The following is a 21,003-nucleotide window of genomic DNA, read 5'->3' as shown; positions in this document are numbered from 1 at the left end:
CTGCCAGACTGCCAGGACAGCTGCCAGCAGATTCTTCTTTAAGGGACAGCTATTTTCAGTGTGAAAGGAGGTCCCACACCCTCCCATCTGTGCACCATCAGGCGCAGGTCAGAAGAGCCAGAGCCTCACCATTGGTTAGGAAAGGGCTTCTAGCACTTTTGGAAAAATAAAACAAACACTTCCCTATATACTGTCTTAACCTGCACAAAGTTGGAAGAAATTGAACATACTGAAAACTACAGAAAAAAGCTTCTGACAACTAAAAGAGAAGCCCAAACAGCAGTACTTTGGGGGAAAAATTATTAAAGAGCTAAGAATAACATCAACGTACCTCAATAAATCAGCTTTTGCTAGTACTGATCTAGAAGCAAACAGATTAATATAACTGAAGCACCACCTAAGTTTTATAATTAAATTCCATATAAGCCTATCACATTTTCTCTCAACTATTGGTTTGGGACTTTTTTTTGTGGATTAATCATTAATATCTTTTTTTAATCTAAAACTTGCAAAAGTAAGGTACTTTCCATTTATCAACATCAGATCAAAAGAGTCCTCTTAGGTCACTCATTTCTATCTCCTGTTGTTATGGACAATCTCAAGACTTGTTTTGCTCCACAGTGTTTAGCCTGTAAGTGCTAGGAATCCTCTTCACATCATTTTCCCAAATTTTTGCCTAGCTAGTTTGTTTTCATTTGCTCCAGTGCCAATGCCACTTAGCCTTATTTGGATTATGGATATTCCTCTCATGTTTACAAGGATCATATCTCCTATTAAAGTTTCCTCCTCCTCTCAGGAAACACAGCAGAGATTTCCAGTGCCATGCTGCTGAGCAGTCACCTCACACTGACCGGGGGTAAGGGCAAGCCACAGGCTGGGTTTGCCATCCAGCCACGTTACTCAGGGTTACACGAGAATCACAGCCCCAGCCTGGAGGGGACCAAAGTGAAACCTCTGCCTTAGTGCACACTGAGGCTTCACTGGCCCTGTTGACCAGCCCCAGCTGATTTCACTGGGCATGGCAGCCTCGGTTCCGGGTACATAAAGCAACCAGTGGAACACAAACACCACATTCCACAAGGGAAAGACAATCTGTAGCCTTACAAAACTAAACGTGAGACTACACTCTTGACAAGATTATGATGCTGATAATGGGGACAAGATGATGCTTCATATTGTGCCTGGCCAATTCATGCACAATGGAGATGCAGCTCTGATCAACTACTACCTCAGCTCTTTGTCCTCCCCAGTCATTTCCATACTGTCTTGCTCTTGCATTTCTGAATTATTTTATTTCTTTCACTGCAGGGTCTCCAAGTCATACTTTTAATCAAACTTTGCCTTTGTCATGCAACTCTTCTCACTGAGTAGAGGTACTGCATGAACTTAAAATTTTCTGTTAACAAATCCAGCAATATTTAGTGAAGCCTCAGTTATTTCATCAACAAGTTCTTCCAGAATTCTGGTCAACTCCTCCATACTCTTCCACCAGCAAGTACTTGCCACAATTTCCATACTTTCATTTCCGCTCCCAATTTTACCTTTACCATCCATGATGAATATCGCATTCCTGTTGAAGATTGAGGCAAAATACGACTTGCAGTTATGGACTTTTTGTAAGTGGATATCCATCACTGCTCTGATTGACACTGCATGTTAAATCATATTCTGTGGTTGGTTTATGGCTCTTGAAATACATTTTTCAAACTGTATAATAAATTAGTGCACAAGGTTGGAATCTGCAGAGAAAATGTAATTCCAAATGCTGTTTCTCCCTCAGTCTTCTCCTTTGGTTTACTCTTGTCAGCTGACAGGCAGCTGGAATAAATTAAAGCCCTGCTTCCCCAAGTGTAAGAGCCTTGTCCATTTGAGTCACTTTTCTAGTTCACTGGAGCACAGTTGGCAGGAGGAACAAGAATGACAGAAAAGGCACTCCCCATAAAGCTAGGATTTGATCAGAGCAAGCAAACTGGGAAGTTAATGCTCTCTGAGTAAAGAGCTGAAATGCAGAGTAGCAGCTTCCACTTTTCAAGGAATGGATTTTCATGGCGTAAGAACTACAGCAACAGCATGGGTTTGGTGGGGAAGATGGGAATTCTGGAACTTAAGTGAGCTGCTGAGTCTGAGGTCAGATACAAACATTTCCTACCAACTATTGTGTTAAACATCCATGGATTTATCTTCACAAAAATATTCAGAGATTAATCTTATTTTAAATCAAATGTAATCCACATGGCAGAAAGACCACACCTACTCTAAACACATCCCTACATTTTTGAAACTTAGGGTTTGATTCTGCAGCAAATGAGGTGAGTTTGAATGGCCAAGCTAAAGCTACCTCATTTATTTTCCAGAGATCACCAGCTGCTTATACTATCATATCACAATTTTAAAGGAAATTAAGTTTGACGTGTCAATTACTTTAATAGATCTGACAGCATTTCATACTGTTTTATACCCTACATAAGAACCAGTTATTTCTGGCAACTGTAACTTACCAACTTGTGGCTAGGCATTCAACTAATATGACAAAGCATCATCACAGACTGCATTTGTGTCATAGCATTTCATACCCCTCTGGTAAATCTTTGGGTCCATGACCCTCACAATACCATCTGTTCCAATGCTAGTGTGGCTATCACTTTTTCAAATGGTCATAAATTAAAAACCAGACAGAATCCCAAAAAACTATTGCCAGCTGTCAGGAGAAACTGTAAGAAGGACCATGGAAAATGGAAATTGAAATGTCTTTGCAGCTGATAGAGGTTCACTTGCTCATCTTTTGAACATTCATAAACACAAGACAAAACCTGCCGTAATTTATTACTTGCACTCATTTAGTAAAGAAGGGGGTTGTTTTTAAATGAGAGAATGTACTTTTAAAACTGTCTTTATTTTAAAATACTTACTTTAAGGTAACAAAACCCACTCACCATCAGGGACATTTTAACTCAGAAGCCAGGGTAAAACCCTTTCTTTTAGTAGGTCAGATCACTTCTGATAGATGGCAAGTATTCTTCCAAGGTGTTACCTAACACCAACTTTGTCCATGTAGATTTAGAGCTTTGAAACCATTTTCACATTGCATATTGTACAGAAGAAATGTTGAATCCATGTGCTTTTTTTTTTTGTTATTTCAATAGCCCTTTAAAAATAAGGTCTTCGTATTACTCACAATTCACTATTTCATCTAAACATATTATACTATGCAGGAATACAGCTAACTAAGCTAATGTAACACAATACATTATGTTATGTTCTGGAATAATTTTTAAAAATCAACTTTTAACAGCACTGACCACAGTGAAGCCTGGTTGCGTTTTCTAATGACTGCATCTTACATCTCTGCAGAGGAGAATTTACAAATGCTCACTCTTGTTTGCTGATACCTAATAAAAATTTGAAATAATGAAAAAGCCTTGGGAGTATTTCCTCCTGCCTCTATTTGTTTGTAATATATGCACAAGCCTTTTTTTTTTTTTCCTCAGTCCAGATGAAACAAAGGTAGTAATGAATAAGGATATTGGTCTTAAGTAGTAAGTTCAATGTGTGAGCTGTAAACAGTGACTGAGGAAGCTTGAACACACTGAGTTGTAAGAAATCACTTCACCAGCATCACTGATTAAAGACTAATTATTAGAACCAGAAAAAAAATGGAACTCACATGTTCATTTTAGATACATCCATAAAAGAAGTATTTGTAAATTCACTTATCAAGTTTAGTTCTTGGGATAACAGGAAACCATTCAAAAACTTTGTGATTTTTCATCAAAGTATTTAGAAAAAAATTAGAAAGAATCAAATGTCTGAATCCTAATGGACCTACTCAAGCATGCTGTATTACTCAGGTGGTTTTGGGTAGTGTCTTTCTTTGCAGGGCTTAGCTTTTAACAGCGTGAACAATGTTCATGTTTCCATATTTCTGCCAAGTAAGTGCTTTGCTAATGAATTGCTTTGCTTTGTTCACCTGAGCAGTACTAAAGGACTGAAGATTTCTTCCAGGTCAAATGCTTTATGTATAGATATGTGGCTCTTGTATATGAGCACTCCATTTTAACTCAGTGTTTTTCTAATATTTCTTTTTCCTTCAATTCTACACCAGCTCTTAAGAAAGAAAAGGTGTTCCTAAAATAAACTTCAAAATCTAATTTAGGCTAGGGCTATTTCTAACAAGGGCCTAACAAGGGCTATTTCTTGAAAGCCAGCATCCTTGAAGCATCACACCAGCATCTACCACAACACAGGATTTCTTAGATTAGTGTGGAAAAGCCACACATGTATAAACTACACATGAGGGATTAGCAGAAAGAAGCTGTAATGCAGTGTGATGCAGAAAGTTTTTTCAATTTCCTGAGACTCTGATAAGTGCATCTTATTACAAAACTACATTCAGCCTCAACATCCAGACAGTAATGTATACTTACAACCATTGTAACACACTTCAAGGTATTAGGCAGCCCCCTTTTGTTTACCTCCCACTAAACATAGAACAGGAGCACAGAGTCATGGTTTGCCATTTCTTACCAAACTGATCTTCCCCAGCGGGTATTATCCCTCTTCAGGGATAAGCTGGCCTGAGAAGTCTTACTCAAAACTGTATTTATTGCATATAATGGTAATTACATAAGCACACAAACAACATAACAGCAAAAGAAGATTTTTGACATTAGTTCTCCAAAACTGACCCTAGTTACACATAAATAAACATTCCAGAGTTACATTTGTGCTCACCAATTCAAGTTAGATACTGTAATAGTCTTCAATTTCCCCAAGGACATAAAAACAAGACTTAATGCTTTTTTGTTCAAAATCAGGTATGATTCTCATTTGTAGGAAGATGCACTAAAGCACAGACCTGAACAGAACACCCAAGAAAAACTAACCACTCATTGTATAATAAAGCAGCAATCCTTTTTCTTTTAGATTTCTATATTCATGTACTTCATATTTAGTTCTGGTTTGAAGTTAACTTCTCTTGAATTTATCTTACTACCAAGTAAAAATGTAAGATAAGAAACAAAGATTCATAGAAGTAGTTTACCTTTATCACCTATAAAAGTACATTACCAAAAAACAGTGCAATGTTTAAGTGAGTTCTCAAAACCAGAGCAAAAAGAAATCACAGAAACAACTTTACTGATGCCTCAGGTACTTCTGAACCAGTCTGCTATCTAAACAGACATCTCCTTCACCAAGCATCTCAGTTGCAATGACTTGGGAAATAATATATTCATTGAGCAAATCCAAGGCAGCACTGACAAATCTTCCATAAAGGAAGGGAAATGAGAAAGAGAGATATAAGTAAGTGAAGTAATATTTTATTTAAGAGTATTGAAAGTGAATGATACAAGGACCTCATTTTACATGGCTGAGCTGAATGGCTATCAAAGAGCTGCCACAGATCCCTTCACTTAAACTGTATGCACAGGCAAGAACTATCAAATATTTTCACTGATAAATGATAGAGCTGATTTAATAATCTACATTTTAATAGGAGGTACATCAGTGACAGTACTAAATTTAAATATCATAATGGAAAGTCCTCCTGAAGTCTGCCAATCATTTGCAAGTCAAAACCCACAAAAGACACTCCACGGGCTCCTTTCAGCAGGCAGTGAGAATACTGATACTGCTGCCCTAACAAGATTGACACTGGAGATGCCTATGGGAAAAATTAATTTTCTTTACAGTGCAAAGGCACTGGAAGGAATAATCACAGGAATTAAATATGAGTCCCATGAATGTGATATTCAGGATGAGAAATCAGGAGGCTTGTATTGTAATTAAAGCCAGGTATGTCACAGCACCTATGCTTCAGTTGCCCTACTTCTTACTGGGAATACATGCTTCAGGGCCAAACATATTTGAAACTTAACATGTCAAGCACTTGAAATTACTGTGAAAAAATATTATAACATTTTTAAAATATCTAAATTTTTGATTTAGAAATAGAGTAAAAAATATTAGAGTTATTGTCTTACTCTCTGACATATCAACTCTTAGTTGCCATAACAGTTGCACACGCTCAGCTTAGCCAGTTACTTTTTATTCTTCCAAATTTCCTCAAATGCTTAAATATTCATGCCTGAAAATATAATAACTATAACTAATGGTATTTTTTTTCAAATGCCAAGAACTGTTTTCAAAGCTAGTGTTTTAACAAAACATACAGACTAATGATTAACTAGTGAAATTAAAGAGCTCTTACCTCTTGGCTTTCTTTAAAGTCCACACATAGTATCAAAACTTAAAAGGTGCAGATCAACACTGCACTGCTGACTGAAAAAGTGATGAAAGCCCAAAACAGCTTTCTGTCTTCAAGTTCATCATTACTTAGTCTCATTCATGATGTATTTTTTCCCATCCATCTCAGCTTAACCGGGATGTTTACCATGATAGAAGTAACATTAAAAGCATTAACAACTCTAAATATGAAGTCAGTTTTATTCAGAGAAGACACTGGCCTTTTCCAGTGAGATGAAGTACACAAAATTGTGTACTTCAGAGAGAATGTCTCCTCTCCCCTACTGAGAAATCAAGAGATGACAGCTTTCTGAATAGCATCACCACACAATTTTCTTCATGCCATTTGTTGCTACATGTTGAAGAGAATATAGTCTAATAGGAATAATAATGGAAAAATAACCACCACACCTTCAAAATAAGCAGTTTTCAGAGATGCACAAAACTGACTTCAGATTTTCCCACAAATTAGAGCTCACTGAAATAAATGCTATGTCTGTAATTTGTTCATCTAGATTAAAAAATAACCTGACATAAAAAAGAACCCATCATTAACCTTAAAGGCCAGTTCTCTAACTCCATCTAGCACAAGTTTGCTAGCAGAAAACACAGTCTATTTTTAAAGAAATCTAATCTTGGAGAAAATATATTATGCTATTCACACAGAGTAAGTTGGCTGAATTCTTTCAAAGTGCAAGGTGCAACTGATCTTTAAACAGGAGACTCATGAGCAGGGGAATTACTGCTAAGTACAAAACTGGCTAGCAGAGAAGCTAAGCTTCAGCAAATGGAAAAGAAGTCTTCAAATAAAATTTAAAATGAGATGAGCTGAAGAGGGAGAGAGAGACATAAGAATACTGCTCCAGACTGGGGATTTGCAGAAGAAACTGTGAACCAGAGTAGACAGCTTATCTGGAGAATACAGCTGCTTGACATAACCTTGCAAAAGGGAGCATTAAAATTATTTCCTGGGGACAGTTGCTTCTAGATCTCTAGTTTTGCATTAAGGTAGGCTACTTTCTGCTTGATAAGGATAAGATAAAGCACAGTTTTCAAGAAAAAGTTGTTTATGGTTCTTAGTCAGAAAAAAAATAATTATAATTGATTAGGTAACTTCTGGTCCTCGCAAGAGCAGTCTGTTTTCTCAGGAAATAGCTTCTGCCAAATCAAGTAAAGCTCCCCTGTGACAAATACAAAGCAAAAAGCAAAAGATCATTTAACCAGGGCATAGAAATGCACCTGAAAACTGCATGAGACTTATAGCAAAATACATGCACTGATAACTCCTGCACCATTTTATAATAATACATTATTCTAAGACAGACTGAGAAAGAGTCAGGGCTCAGACACCTGGCAATGGTGCTGCAAGTTTCTCACACACATTTATTCACCACTTCAACTAAGCCACATGGAATGGTTTATTTCATTCAGATTGCTGTTGATGGTAGCACTTAGTTATATTTCACCAGTTTGCAAAGTTATGCAGGCACAAAAAAAAGAAAAGGAAAAAAAGAAGAAACAACGTGTAGATGATTGCAGGCTTCAAATGTCCTGTAGTTAAAGAGTTCTCACCTACAGAATTCTATAAAAGAACCTTTCTCAGGAGAAGGAAAATAATATCTCTCTTGTTCATTTAAAGTTGAGGCTAGCTACTCTCTCAAAGCCTTTATCACAATCTTTATATTTACCCTCCCAACCTTAAAAATATTTCTTTATTAATTATATGAAATTCAATTATAAGCGATTAGATGCCAGATGTTACCTACAAGCAAAGCATACCAGGTGCTACATAGCTTTTATTGCTGTGTAAGTTCTCAGCCCCAGCTATAAAGAAATACTTTAATAAATTGAATGAGCACAAAAATGCCCAGGGAAGCAAAATAATCATAATTAGCTCAGTGCATACTTCAGCAGAATGACCTAATTTAAAAAGTGTTTTGCAAAGCAAATCTCATATTGAAAGGCAATTACACAGAGCAAAATAAAAAAAGAACTTTTGAGATCCATGCAAAAAAGCACCAGCAAGTGCCCATGAAAAGGGATGTAAGAGACTACAGAGGATAGCAGGGAAGAGCACACATTTTTAATTTTTTCCATGTCTTCTCTCTTTTCCTTTTTGTTCTTTTTTTGAAAATAAGGAGAATTTAAATATTAAGAACAACTATTAGCACTTTACTAATATGAGGCCTCCTGGCCATTTCCTGAACTACTAAGACCTCTGAGACTACTGACATTTTCCTTCTGTTAAATTAGTCATCTTTGTTAATATTTTTTGATTAGTATAAATCTGTATGCTTTACATTCTATTTTAGGCAGCCAGTTACCCAGAAAAAGGCACAGAGGAAAAAGGATGTCAACAAAACCCATCTGTCAATGACTTTAATGTAGTCAGCCCTTTAGAGGGTAAAAGGCATAAGATGATGGAAAGACTCTGGAAAGACTTTTAATAGGAATTACCCTTTCTAAAACCTACTAAAAAAAAAAAAAAAAAAAAAAAAGCCTGAAAAAGGAAATTTTTCATTATGGTGTGATCAGATGCTTTTACAGTCTTGCTGGCTCTTCATCATCTCTACTTAGTACTACAAAAGAGATACTTCCCATGCAAACATTGGTAAAGAGTCATAAATATTTTGTTTTCTTTAAATCATTAAGGTATACTTGAACCTTTAAGAAAACAATCAAGAGAAACAGAAGCCTAAAAACATAATTTCTGGAGATCCCAAATGAAGCTTTTCAGTTGCACTGTTTTGCTACTAACACCTGTGTATGCAAAGACAGTAAGATGTATCCAAAATATTAAGGCAGATTTATAGGCCAGAATATATGTGTAGATACATACATGTGTATATTTTATATGTACATAGTTAAGATGAGTGACAACAGTTGAGAAAGGTATTAATCATTTGCACCTTCCTTCCATGATTGTTATGGGTAATGTACCATGGAAACAAGAGAAGAAAGAACAAAATCTGTGCTTATTGATTTTTACCACTGGTAACAATAAAGTCTTGGATAAAAGGAAAATGTAACAAGACTTTGTCCACAGACAAGTGTTCCCATCGTGTTTCCTAACACAAATCATTATGTCTATCTACAAAGCTTGCCTTGCTTGCATTCCTAGAACCACAGGATGACAGAAGTAGGAAGGGAATTTAGGATTCTCTACAGTCAGTCTTGAAGAAGAGTTACCTACAGTGGTTTGTCAAGAGCTGTCAGATTTTGAGTATCTCCAAGGATGTGAGACTCCCACAAACTCTTGTCAAGGGGATGCATCTTACACGTGCATCTAAAATACTGTTACCATTACACAAATGCCACCTCATTATGCTCCTGTTCCTGTCAATTACTTGAAACAATGAAGGGCAGGGAATCTCACCTCAGATGCTTTGTTATGATGTCTAGAAAACCAAGGCTCTGTTCCAGACTGGGCCATTGTGATCCTTGGATTTTTTCCTTGAACTTGAAACTTTATCTGGTTGCTACTTCCCAAATTATAATATTTGATCCATACTTGCTGTATATGAAATGAATTAATAATACCTCAGTTTTGATAACAGAACCAAATTTGAAGACTTTTATCCTATAAAATGTGAATCAAAGCTTGAGACAAATACTACTTGCATTTCAAAACCTGAAAACAAGAGTCTTAAAATCTTCCAAGTAAAGAGAAGGAACTTTGGAGTAATACTGCATGTTGCAGACTAACCTGCTTCAACAGCAAATTGTCATGAATTATCTGATGGGTGAAATTTTATCAGTTCCACACAATACAATAAAAAACAGTGGAATGATTCGTGACCTGCCAAATAAAGAGCACTAACTCTAGCCAAAGCATCCCTTCCTTCTGCCAGCATCTGCCACTAATTAATTTTCCACTTTTTTAAATGGGAACAAACAGAAGTGATAAAATGGTTTCTGGCAAGCTGTGCCTGAATAGATAAACTGTGGAAAAATCTATCACACAGATAACATGAAAAAATAAATTTAAAGCTGAGACTGTGGGCAAAAATCCTTATGCTAAAAAACCCCAACAATCAAAAAAAAAAACAACCCCAAAAAACCCCAAACAAACACCCCTCAAAGTAAAAAAAAAAAAAAAACACACAAACAAACAAACAAACAAACAAACCCAAAAAAAAAAAAAAAAAAAAAAAAAAAAAAAAAAAAAAAAAAAAAAAAAAAAAAAAAAAAAAACAACCCACCCCAGCTTTCTTAGCCTTTAAGTGTTTGGGTTTGGTTTTTGGGGTGGTTCTTTTTAGGTGTGGGGTTTTTTTTGTTGTTTGTTTTTGTCTACTTTTAAATTATCTTTCTTGGAATTTCTATTTGAAATAGCATTCTCTGTATTCAGAAAGCTGCCTTAACCGTTGTTACTAGAGTCTCAATAAATAGTACAGCTCAACAGCTTAGTTTCTCCATATAAGTCCAGTTCCATTCAGTGCAGCCAGCGTGCATGCTGCACAAAATCAGATTGCCTTTTGCATTTTCAGCTACTCAGATTGTCTAAACCAAACAATCATTTAAGATAATTGCAGAATTCCTCTTGTAATGGCTGACAGCTGAGGAAAGCACCAATGAGTTGAAGAGACCTTAGAGAGGTCGCTCTCACAGGGTGAAAAGCATCCAAGAATGGAAGTATTTTCTTGTTGAAAAATCTGCTCCTGTCACAGCTGCTTTAAGCCATTTGGAGTAAATACAGAGTAATGTGAAAAGAAAGTCTGTTATGAAGCAGGACCTGTAATACCATCAGCCCCATAATTCCACTTACAGAACGACAGTTCTCAGGGAATCAACACACACTTGCCTGAGTAAACAGGAGATCACTACTTCAAGCTATTAACAAAATTAGTGCTGCAAATTCCTAAAGGCAATTTCTGTTTCCAAAAGGGCAACTAGGTTCTAGTTTAAATTCAAATTTGTAGCAGTTATTGTTAACATACTGAACATATATCGATCTGCTTTAAAAGAGTACTGTAAAATTCAGATAAAGCATTTCAAAATTAGGAAATTCTACTAATCTTTCTCTAAGTCAGTATGAACTGCTGTATTTGATCTCAACAACATTAAAAATAACATAAGATAACTTTGAAACAAACAGGGAAAAAAATCCTCCCTAATTTTTTACCTCAATTCCCACTGTATTATGCTTCAAGCACTAATGACCATGCAAGTTGATTTTATGCAATTTTTTACTGCACCCAGCACTAATGGTTTTCTCTTGTAAGGCTAAAAGGGGAAATAATATTTTCATGACAGAAAAGAATATAGGCTGTGAGTGCCTCCCAGCAGATGAAGTATTTAAAATGCATCGAAATGGTCCTTGAGTCATTTAAACTCAATGGTTTCCAGGTTAAAATGCAAGCACAATGGCTACTGTTTTTCAGGGTACAGAGTGCAATCACTTAAAATATTTCAATGTTTAGATGTGGTCAAATCACAGTAAAATGCCTTCTGTAAGGAGCAGTGAGTTTTTGGCCAAACATATATTTTGTTTTCTCTACTTTTTGTGAAATGATCTTAAAGTTTTTGAAGGGAATTTTACCAACAAATGTAACAAAATCAATGACCTTTATTTCTCCATTCTTCTTCAAGCACCCTGCGCGTAAGGATGCACTTAGAGAGTGAATCAAATGAGCACTGAGATTTGGCATCAGCATTTAGCTCTGTGGTGATCAGTTACAACCCAAACCACCCATGAGAACCAGCACAATGTGCTTGGGACAATCCTATGTGGCCTAAACCAACAATCTGACTGTACAGGGGCCTGAGGATGAAAATCAAACTAATTACTGAATATTCTCCAGATGAGAAAACTGAATTACTGAAAAAAAAAAGCTAGTTGGGTGACTGTGTTTAGAGTTTCCCTTCCTTAATTCCCATGACCCCTTCAAACATGGTCTGAATTCATGATGCTTTGAAGTCTTTGTTTTTCCTTTCTTTCAGTCAACTCAACATCTGTGACAGGCTCATAAGCACATACTACCCATCCATACTCCCAGACTTCTTTCTGGCAGTGTCTTTGGGTTGAAAAAAGTACAAGAAGTCAGTATAGTACAGTAAGAAATAAATAACAGTATATTTATAACTGAGAGATAAAGCACACATAGTTAATCTAAGAGATCTGGTTTAGCTATGCATAATTATAGGAAACTAACAGGTATCTAACAGCGTGAAGTAGGGAATGTAACTCCCTAAGATAATGCTTTTTGAAAACTAATTTCTACATGAGTAAATTGTTTAAGTAATTTCTCCCTTTCTGTTTTAGCTTTCTGTTCTTAGAACCTAAGTTACTAATAGCATTAACTGGCAAGTGCTATGATGAATTACTTGATATTCAGAAAATACTACAGTCTTCTGAGATTATAACAGCATACAAATTCTGAATACCTATTTCTTCTCAAAGCCACATTTAAGTATGAAATTTCCAGCCTGAGAGAGAATAAATAGATTTGTTTCCTGGACAATGGATTGAAATATTCATTGCCATTTCAGGCATTACTGAATGATGGCCTGTTTCAGGACTTTTCAGACGTCAGTAGTAAGGGCTACTTTCCACAACAGCACTCTGACTGCAGAAGATAAAAGAATGTTTATTCTTTTTTTCACAGGGGAGGAAAACAATGACAAAAGCAGGAAGGCAGCAGTAATGCAGAAATCTGGAGGCAGTGATAAAGGGTAGGGAAAATGGAGAAAGTTGTATAAATAAATCCATTCTGGCCAAAATCAGGCAGGTGATAACCATAGGTGTATGCCACTGAAGTGTAAATCATCTTTTTAAAATTAAGTAATTAAAGAAAACTTTAAATTTCATTAGGTGTGAGAAAAAAATATTTGAAATACAGAAAACAAAACAAAGCATTTCAAACCTTTAGAACACAAGTTCACATTGCTTTTTCTGAGTGCACTATATAAACCTTAAAAAGAAGAAAAGACACTGCATTTGTTCAAAAGAATTGCTGCTGGATTCTGTAAAGTACACCTAATTAATACTGACACCTTATTGCTTCCCTCTTGACATCTTGTGAACAGTCAGAGCTAGCCAAATAGCAAGCTGCTATAACCTCTGGCTTAGAGAAAATTTCAGTTAGTGACAAACAGTAAAAAATAGCACCTGAGAACAAGGCAGAGCTTAAAATGAGCATTGCTCAACAAAATAAAGTGATCGAATTTATGGATTAAAACATTAACTGTACAGGGAATAATAATTTAGTTCCACAAGGAACTGCAGAGAATTTAAACAACACTTCTCTTTGAAAAAACTAGTTCTGTTGTTCAGCTGATTTAATTAATAAGGCCCCCAACATCTTAAAAGGGGCAGAAATAGCAGTGAATGGGAAGATGAACATGCTGCCCCTGCAGCCACCTCTCTGTTGGAATAGCTCCCATCTTAGGTAATGCAACACTATGACCCCAGCAGTTCCACTTCCCAAGTTTAGTTGAGTAGAATACATCTTTCATTCACTAAACCATTTTTCATTTACTCATGGATCAAGTCCCCAATATTTGGTGTTATGTTGTCTTAGGCATTTCATTAGTAAGGTAAAAACCTTCTCATCAAACCCTCTCATATATGATCGTTATTTTGTTGGCAAACATCTCTTTCATCACTCAACAGCTCCAATTTTTACAAGATCATCAAGACCTCCTGGTTTTCATTTCAGTAAATCTCTAGAAACAGGAATTAATATGTGAAGACCTTAGAGACAGCAACAAAATGAGTAAGAAAATGTTTCTTTAAAAAAAAATTGTAATTTTACAAAAATGATGATGCCAGCCAATACAAAGTAATTTTATTCAGATAATACACTAGACTTCTGCAAAGTCTTCATGGTCACACTAATAGAATGTGGAGTCTGCATGAGAGACAAATGCAAAAGTCTTTGCAGCAACTCCAAAGCATAGCACATGCTGTAACTCTTAGGAAGAAGTACAATATTTCTGAAGCCACAAAACTAACCCTTCTGGTCTTTACTCACACATTTCTCCAGTAATTTAAATAGATGAGGTTGTTTCTGTGTAGAAACAGGAGATCATATTCAGGAATTGGAACTTAGAGAGACTTATGGTGAAAATATTCTATGATATGTTATATGAAAAACAGTAAATTTTTCGAAGTTTAGCTTTTCATCCTTCTTCCAGAGAGATATAACATCATTACAAGATGGATTATGAAAGGAGAAAACTCCTATTCCTGATATGCTATTGTTGTTAATACAAATTAAACAAATATTTTATTTAGCCTTTTTTTTTTTCCTCTGGACAACTACAAAGACTCTCTCAAATCAAAGATTCAGATTTTCAAACCATTAGCATCAGGAAATTGATTGTCAGATTTGTATTGAGTGTCAGATGTCACTCATTCTAAAATTTTAATAAAAACAAACAGAAGTCCTTCCAAACTGATTTCAGGTTCAACTATTTCAAGTAATTCCACTTGAAGAAGCAGGTCTGGATACAGATGCTACATACTAGAATTCCTACCATCCTTAAATCTTACTTGCTTTTTGTTGCATTTTATACATAAAGTTATTATTATCTATACTCAGAATTTGCCCCTTAAAAGGATATTCACCAAAACTTAATAAATAAATATAGGCTCTAAGGTAACTTCTATGTGGAAACAGTTGCATTTGATATTACTTTCTAAGCATTGCTAGAAACCCATATCAAATATTTTTTAAATATCAAATTAATCACAGAAAATAAGGGGGTTTTGAACAGAACTTTCATTCATAAACCAACTGTCAGCTTAGAATTGTGAATACAGATATTAGAAGTTAGTGTTTCAGCTGTTGTCATAGAGGCTGGTACCTCCACATTGCTGTTGCTATAGCTCCCCTGCCACTGAGATCAAATCCCTTTATAATAAATAGGTAAATATACACAAAGTGTTGATGTACAGATACTGGGATGTACAGATATTCATCTACACATACAGGCAAGAGTAAACATTGTAAGCTTCCTCATTAAAATACTTTTTGCAATAGTCAAAAGGTCAAGAAAGACACAGAATCTTGTACTTTCTCCTACATGAAATTACATAGACAAGTATTTTTATAGCATATGTCTTGAATATTTGTATTTAAGCAGCATAAATCTCTCAGAATCTACTCAGAACAACATCCTAGTACAGACAAGCTGTGGAACACTAGAAAAAGCTCTTAGAAACAAAATTTTAAATTATAAGAATCCTTAAAAAGGACTCTCCGAACCAATGAAATGAAATGAACAGTTACCTTCAAGCTAGAACTCAAACAGAAAATCTCATAAAAAGGAAACCTGGATTGGAAGCCCAGTAATTTCCATCTCACATGCCTCTTAGACAGCTAATTTGTGTCATTCTGAAGAGTGCTGTGTGTTTACAGACTATTTATTCAAAGGTGCATTCAGAGGAGGGGCAACGAGATACCCAGCAAAACATGAGCTTTCATTTTCACTGAGTTGCAGTGCTTTAGATTGACTGCCTGCTTCTTCAGGAAAAAGAACCTTTTGGCATTTGTCAGCAGGCTCAAATATCCTGAAATGCTGAAAAGGTGAAACAAAATCTTTCCCTGTGCTGCCTTCCTATCTGATCTTTTGTCTCATATGTTTCCCTCAGGGATGCACAAGAAATTTCTCTGAATAATTCATAAGTACCTAGGCAGAAACCAGCTTCTACTTCTGAACAAAAAGATTGGGCAAGAAGCTGATTCCAGCTGTTCTATTCTGCTCTATCTGGAAGAAAATTGGATTAAAAGAAAGTAATTTTCCTAACACAGTAAGCACACAATGTATACATGTATGTATCTATGAAGTATATAAACAATCATCCTTTGTACTTAAAGCTACACTTTCATTTGAGGGCAAGACTGATTCTCTACCTTTCAAAAACCCAAGAAATCACATAGCACAAAGGTTATCAATAAACAGGCAGAATGTAGAAAACACCTGCACTCCGCACCAGTGAGGCCTGTGTGCGGTTTTGGGCACCACCATGTAAGAAGGATATGAAGGTACTGGAAGGCATCCAAAGGAGGGCAATGAGATGGTGAAGTGTCTTGAGGGGAAGCTGTATGGGGAGTGGCTGAGGTCACTTGGTCTGTTCAGCCTGGAGAAAAGGAGACTGAGGGGAGACCCACTGCAATTACAGTTTCCTCCTGAGGGGGAGAGGAGGGGCAGACACTGATCTCTTCTCTCTTGTGCCCAGTGACAGGACTGAAGGAATGGCCTGAAGCTGTGCCAGGAGAGGTTTAGGTTGGATATCAGGAACACCCAGAGGGTGGTTGGGCACTGGAACTGATTCCCCAGGGAAGTGGTCACAGCACGAGTCTGACAGAGCTCAAGAAGCATTTGGACAATGCTCTCGGACACATGGTGTGACTCTTGAAGTGTCCTGTGCAGGGCCAGGAGTTGAACTTCATCCTTGGTCTCTTCCAACCTAGAATATTCGGTGATTTTATGAATTTAACTTTTATTTCAGAATACCAGAAGACTGGTCTTCCCTCTACAGTAGCCAACTACAGTATCCAGCTCTTCTCTTTTCCTAAACCACCTTTATTTCCCAATGGCATGAATATTAGGCAGATGCAAATTACTTCTTCTATAGTTTCTATTAGGATTGAAATAGTCTTATGGCCTGCAAATCCTTTTTATGTCCCAACACACAAAAGACAGAATAAATGCCAGGAAAGACCGTTTCCAAAGCATTTTGTAATAAGAATATAGATCCTAAATTCACAAGTTACAGTTTACCTACACCAAGTCAAGACTTCACAGTACAGTATCACCAGTTGAGATGACACTGCTTATGAACACAGGCTGAAGACTTACCAGCCTCTGCATGCTTTTCACATGGGTAGGACTAATGGATAAGGCCTCTTCATACCAGCGTTTGGCTTCATCAATATTTCCACGAAGTTCAGCCACCTGACCCCTCATGTAGAGAACATAATGTGACATCGGAAAGAGATTAGCTGCTTCCTGAGTACATGCTGTGGCCTCAGCAGGCTTCCCAATTCCTATGTAGACTTCAGCTGCAGAAGGAATGTCAGGACCAATTAATGATTCTTGCTTCATCATACCATGACTAGATGTTGTCACATAAAATAGTTTCACTTTAGATAAAGACTACTTTCCTAAAAAAATTTTGCATCTAAAAAGAGAAATTATTACCTGAATTATTTTAAATGAATTATTCTTTCAGGAAACTTGCTTTTCTAAGTGTATCAGGACTTACAACTTCTAAATGGCTGTTTGAAATCCCAGAATACTCTTTCTACTTTGCCATTTTTATCTCAAGTCTTTAATTTTTTTGTTTCAGTTTTATTTTTAAGATGTGAGCATGTTAGTATTCCAGGACTCTTTAAATCAGTTGAGTAGCCTGACACACACTTATATAAATCAGATTGACTATAGGGGGAAAATTCTTCATTCAGTGAGTAATTAACAACTAAAAATAGAAACGTTTGCCTTCAGTAGCTCTTATGACACTTTTACATTCTTCAACACTGCTATTTCACTACCTTGGTAGTTCACCCTAATCTGTTGCTGGAAGCGTGGGAGAAGAGAGGAATAAAGAGACACTAAATGCAAGAAAAAGCTATTAAGGTTCTGGGTTGGGTGATCTTTACGTTGATACAGACCAAATAAAAATAGAGCCTCAAAGTAATTGTATCACTGCATTCTCTTGTGCTACACTGTACAAGAGGTTTACAGATTAAGGTTTAAATCAAGCTGCTCCATCAAAACAGCAAAGTGATCTGTCACTGCTCAAGATATGCTTCTCACTGTACTGTACAGTCCACCCATCTTTGGGTTTAAAGGCTCACAGATCAGGAACTCCCACTACAGCAGTGGATTTTGGATTATGCCCAAAACTCTGAATCAGACTGATATTTGAGTGCCTTTAAAGGACCTTGCTTATGAAAAAATTGCATTCAACAGCTTTATCTCTGTGTTCTTCCAATGTCAGACTGTTTTAAAGATATTTTTAAGAGTAGAAAGTGGCCTGTGTAGCAGATTGTAACAGTTGACCACCAATGTGCATGGAAATATGACTAAGTTGTGAACTAAAAAGGAATCGAAGTGTGTCCAGACTCCTCCTTTGTGGACAAAACAGTAGCAGACACTTGCATGAATTGACTAACCAGCAACAGCACATGACTCACAAAAATTTTTTAAAATACAAAAAAACCCCCACCAAACAGAAAATAAGTAGTGGAACAAGCTGCCACAGAAGACTGAGAAATTACCAACATTATAGATGCTAAGAGTTACTGTAGATGGTAATCTGTGACAGTGTATAAATTTTTAAAGTTAATGATGCCACAATGCAGAGCAGGCAACTCCACTACACCCTATTGGACACCACCCTGTTCTAATCTGTGTTGCTTTTGAGTAGCCCAAATGAGATCACTATTATTAATTACTGTAATTGCTTTCTTTCCAATCTTCTGGGCTTTTCCTCTAAACCACTAAACTATTTATAACTGGGAGCCATTACCCTGCAATGACTTTCACACCATAAAACTGTAGATGTAAATAGGTAAATTAAAATGCTATGAAATAAAGTACTGTTTTGTTGAAAACATGAAAGAAAAAAAAATTATGTCACTGAAAAATGCTCTGAGCAGAACAAAGCATAACAATTGCTGGCTGATTTCTAAATTACATCTTTCTGATCCAGCTATCAATAAAAACAATTGCATGTTATACATTTTTAACTGTATAAAAATACACTGGGGATCATCATTCTCTGGTTAAAATTTTATGTAACAGCCACTTGTCTTATTGCAGTTAGCTTGAGGGTTGAAGCATCATCCAATACTAAAGCCACTCAAGATGACTCCACATTTAGATAAACAATCCTGAGTCTTTTACATTAATGAAACCAGAAGAAAAAGAATGGAATTCGGGCTGATCATCACAGTTGCAAGGGACAGGTTGTTCAATAGTTCTATTACTGTTTCTTTCCCTGCATATGCAGAATTATTTATTTTCTATTATAAAATTTGGTAGTTACAGGAACCCTAGTCAAAAATCTTACAAACATCTTATTTCATTCAATGGAATCAGTGACCTGGGATTAGCTCAGTTGGTTGGAGCATGGTGCTAGTAATGTCACAGGTTCCATCTCCTCATGGATCATTCAAGAGTTGGACATAGTGATCCCTGTGAGTGCCTTGCAAACCAGAATATTCTGTGAGATTTCCAAGCGCTATAAGATACTCTAGGTACTCCAGAAACTAAATTCTTCAGGGATAAGAGAGCGAGTGTTGCATTTGGTCTACAGAAGATATGACTCCACTGGTAACAGCTACATTCTAAAACTACTGCCTTATCTTTCATAAATTATCTTACACACAGAACAACTCTGGTGTGCTTTTTATTTCTTGACTTGTTTCAGTGCCACACACATGGAAAAAAATTGTCTGATAAGTGGTAGCAGATTCTGAATGAAACAAACAGATTTTATTAAGTCCTTAGGGTAGCAATAAAGGACAGGGCATAGAAAAATAAATTTTGCTATCACAATACCTGCATGAAGCCATATTTGAGCCAGAGTCATCCAGGGATGCAGGGGACCTTGTTTAGGGGCACTGCTTTGCAGAGAAGAAGCAACCTCGGACAATGCCTGCTCCACTCTGGAAGCTGCTATTGATGTGGCATGGACTGAACCTGTAAAAGCAGGAAAAACAATTTACCAGCACTGAAATAATGAAGGCCATATACTTTGCATAAAACATTTAATTGCAACCCTTTTCATAAGAGGCTTTACCCCAAACTCAATATTTAATTTACATTTACCATTTTGGAGAATTTTTTTAAATGCCAATTTAATTTTCTTAAGACAGCTTTCATATTGGTCTGAAAATCTATATAAAAAAACACACCAAACTTTGGTAACTGTACCTGACATTTTTTGGGGGGTTGCTACTATGAAAATACTCTCTATTAAACTTGACACATCTTTTCTGGGAACGTGCAATCCAAAAAAATGCTTGTGATGGTATTATACACTGCAGTCCTCAGATTGCTGCATTCACTTTGATGTTAGTATTAGCTATGTCTTTCCACAGAGTGCAATTAGAGGATTATTTTACAGCTAAGAACAAAAAAAGAGAACTAAAATACACACAGCGATCACAACATACACTATCACAAATACACTGTTAAACTGCACTGAATGTAAAACTTCCCTAATCAAGAAGGCTGAGTTTAAGTACCTTGTGGCAAAAAAAGTCCACAAAGTTTTTTTGCATATAAAACTTTCTCAGAGCATACTAAGGATAATTCTCATAAAATGTATCATTTCCAAGTCAGATTAGAATCTCATTGGCAAATAATACCCTTTTCAAAGTACTGGAATTTAAAAAGCCTCTATGACTAGAGAATATCTAATGGCAACTGTACTTTGGATATGCCAGCATATTTAGTCATGACTTTTTTTTTAAATCAAAACCATGAATATTTTAAACTACACTCCTTCTTGTCATCTAAGCCTCAGCATATCTCTAGTTGTTTTATAATTACAAATTATAAAATCTCATACTGATTAGGCCTGATTAAAAAATAAAGGCAGTAAAATATTCCATACTGGATCAGATGAGAAATTGTCTAATTCCATCACCATATCCATAATGATCAACAATGGCAGATACTCCAAAAGAAAGTACTGAATCATTGAATCCTGTACAAGTTGAACTACATCGCAAAAGCTTGTCTTCATCATTTCAAGTTAAGAAATAAACAAAATCTTCCCTCTCAATACCACAGGTTTTCTAA

At 36.2% G+C, this 21,003-nt stretch overlaps 1 protein-coding gene across 3 annotated transcripts in view; it reads right to left on the bottom strand.

Annotated features, from left to right (window-relative positions):
• Positions 1 to 21,003, bottom strand: part of TTC7B (tetratricopeptide repeat domain 7B) — a 123,996-nt gene that overhangs the window by 10,137 nt on the left and 92,856 nt on the right. For all 3 annotated transcript variants that reach the window (XM_083863074.1, XM_083863072.1, XM_083863073.1), the window contains 2 exons: positions 19,756 to 19,896; positions 17,050 to 17,252 (listed from right to left, as the gene is read on the bottom strand). In XM_083863074.1, the coding sequence (XP_083719200.1) occupies positions 17,050 to 17,252; positions 19,756 to 19,896 (344 nt within the window). The remainder of the gene's footprint in view (positions 1 to 17,049; positions 17,253 to 19,755; positions 19,897 to 21,003) is intronic.

Source organism: Zosterops lateralis (genome assembly GCF_965231275.1).
Source record: "Zosterops lateralis genome assembly, chromosome: 6".
In the NCBI taxonomy this organism is placed as follows: domain Eukaryota; kingdom Metazoa; phylum Chordata; class Aves; order Passeriformes; family Zosteropidae; genus Zosterops; species Zosterops lateralis.
This window is presented reverse-complemented; position numbering and strand designations above follow the sequence as displayed.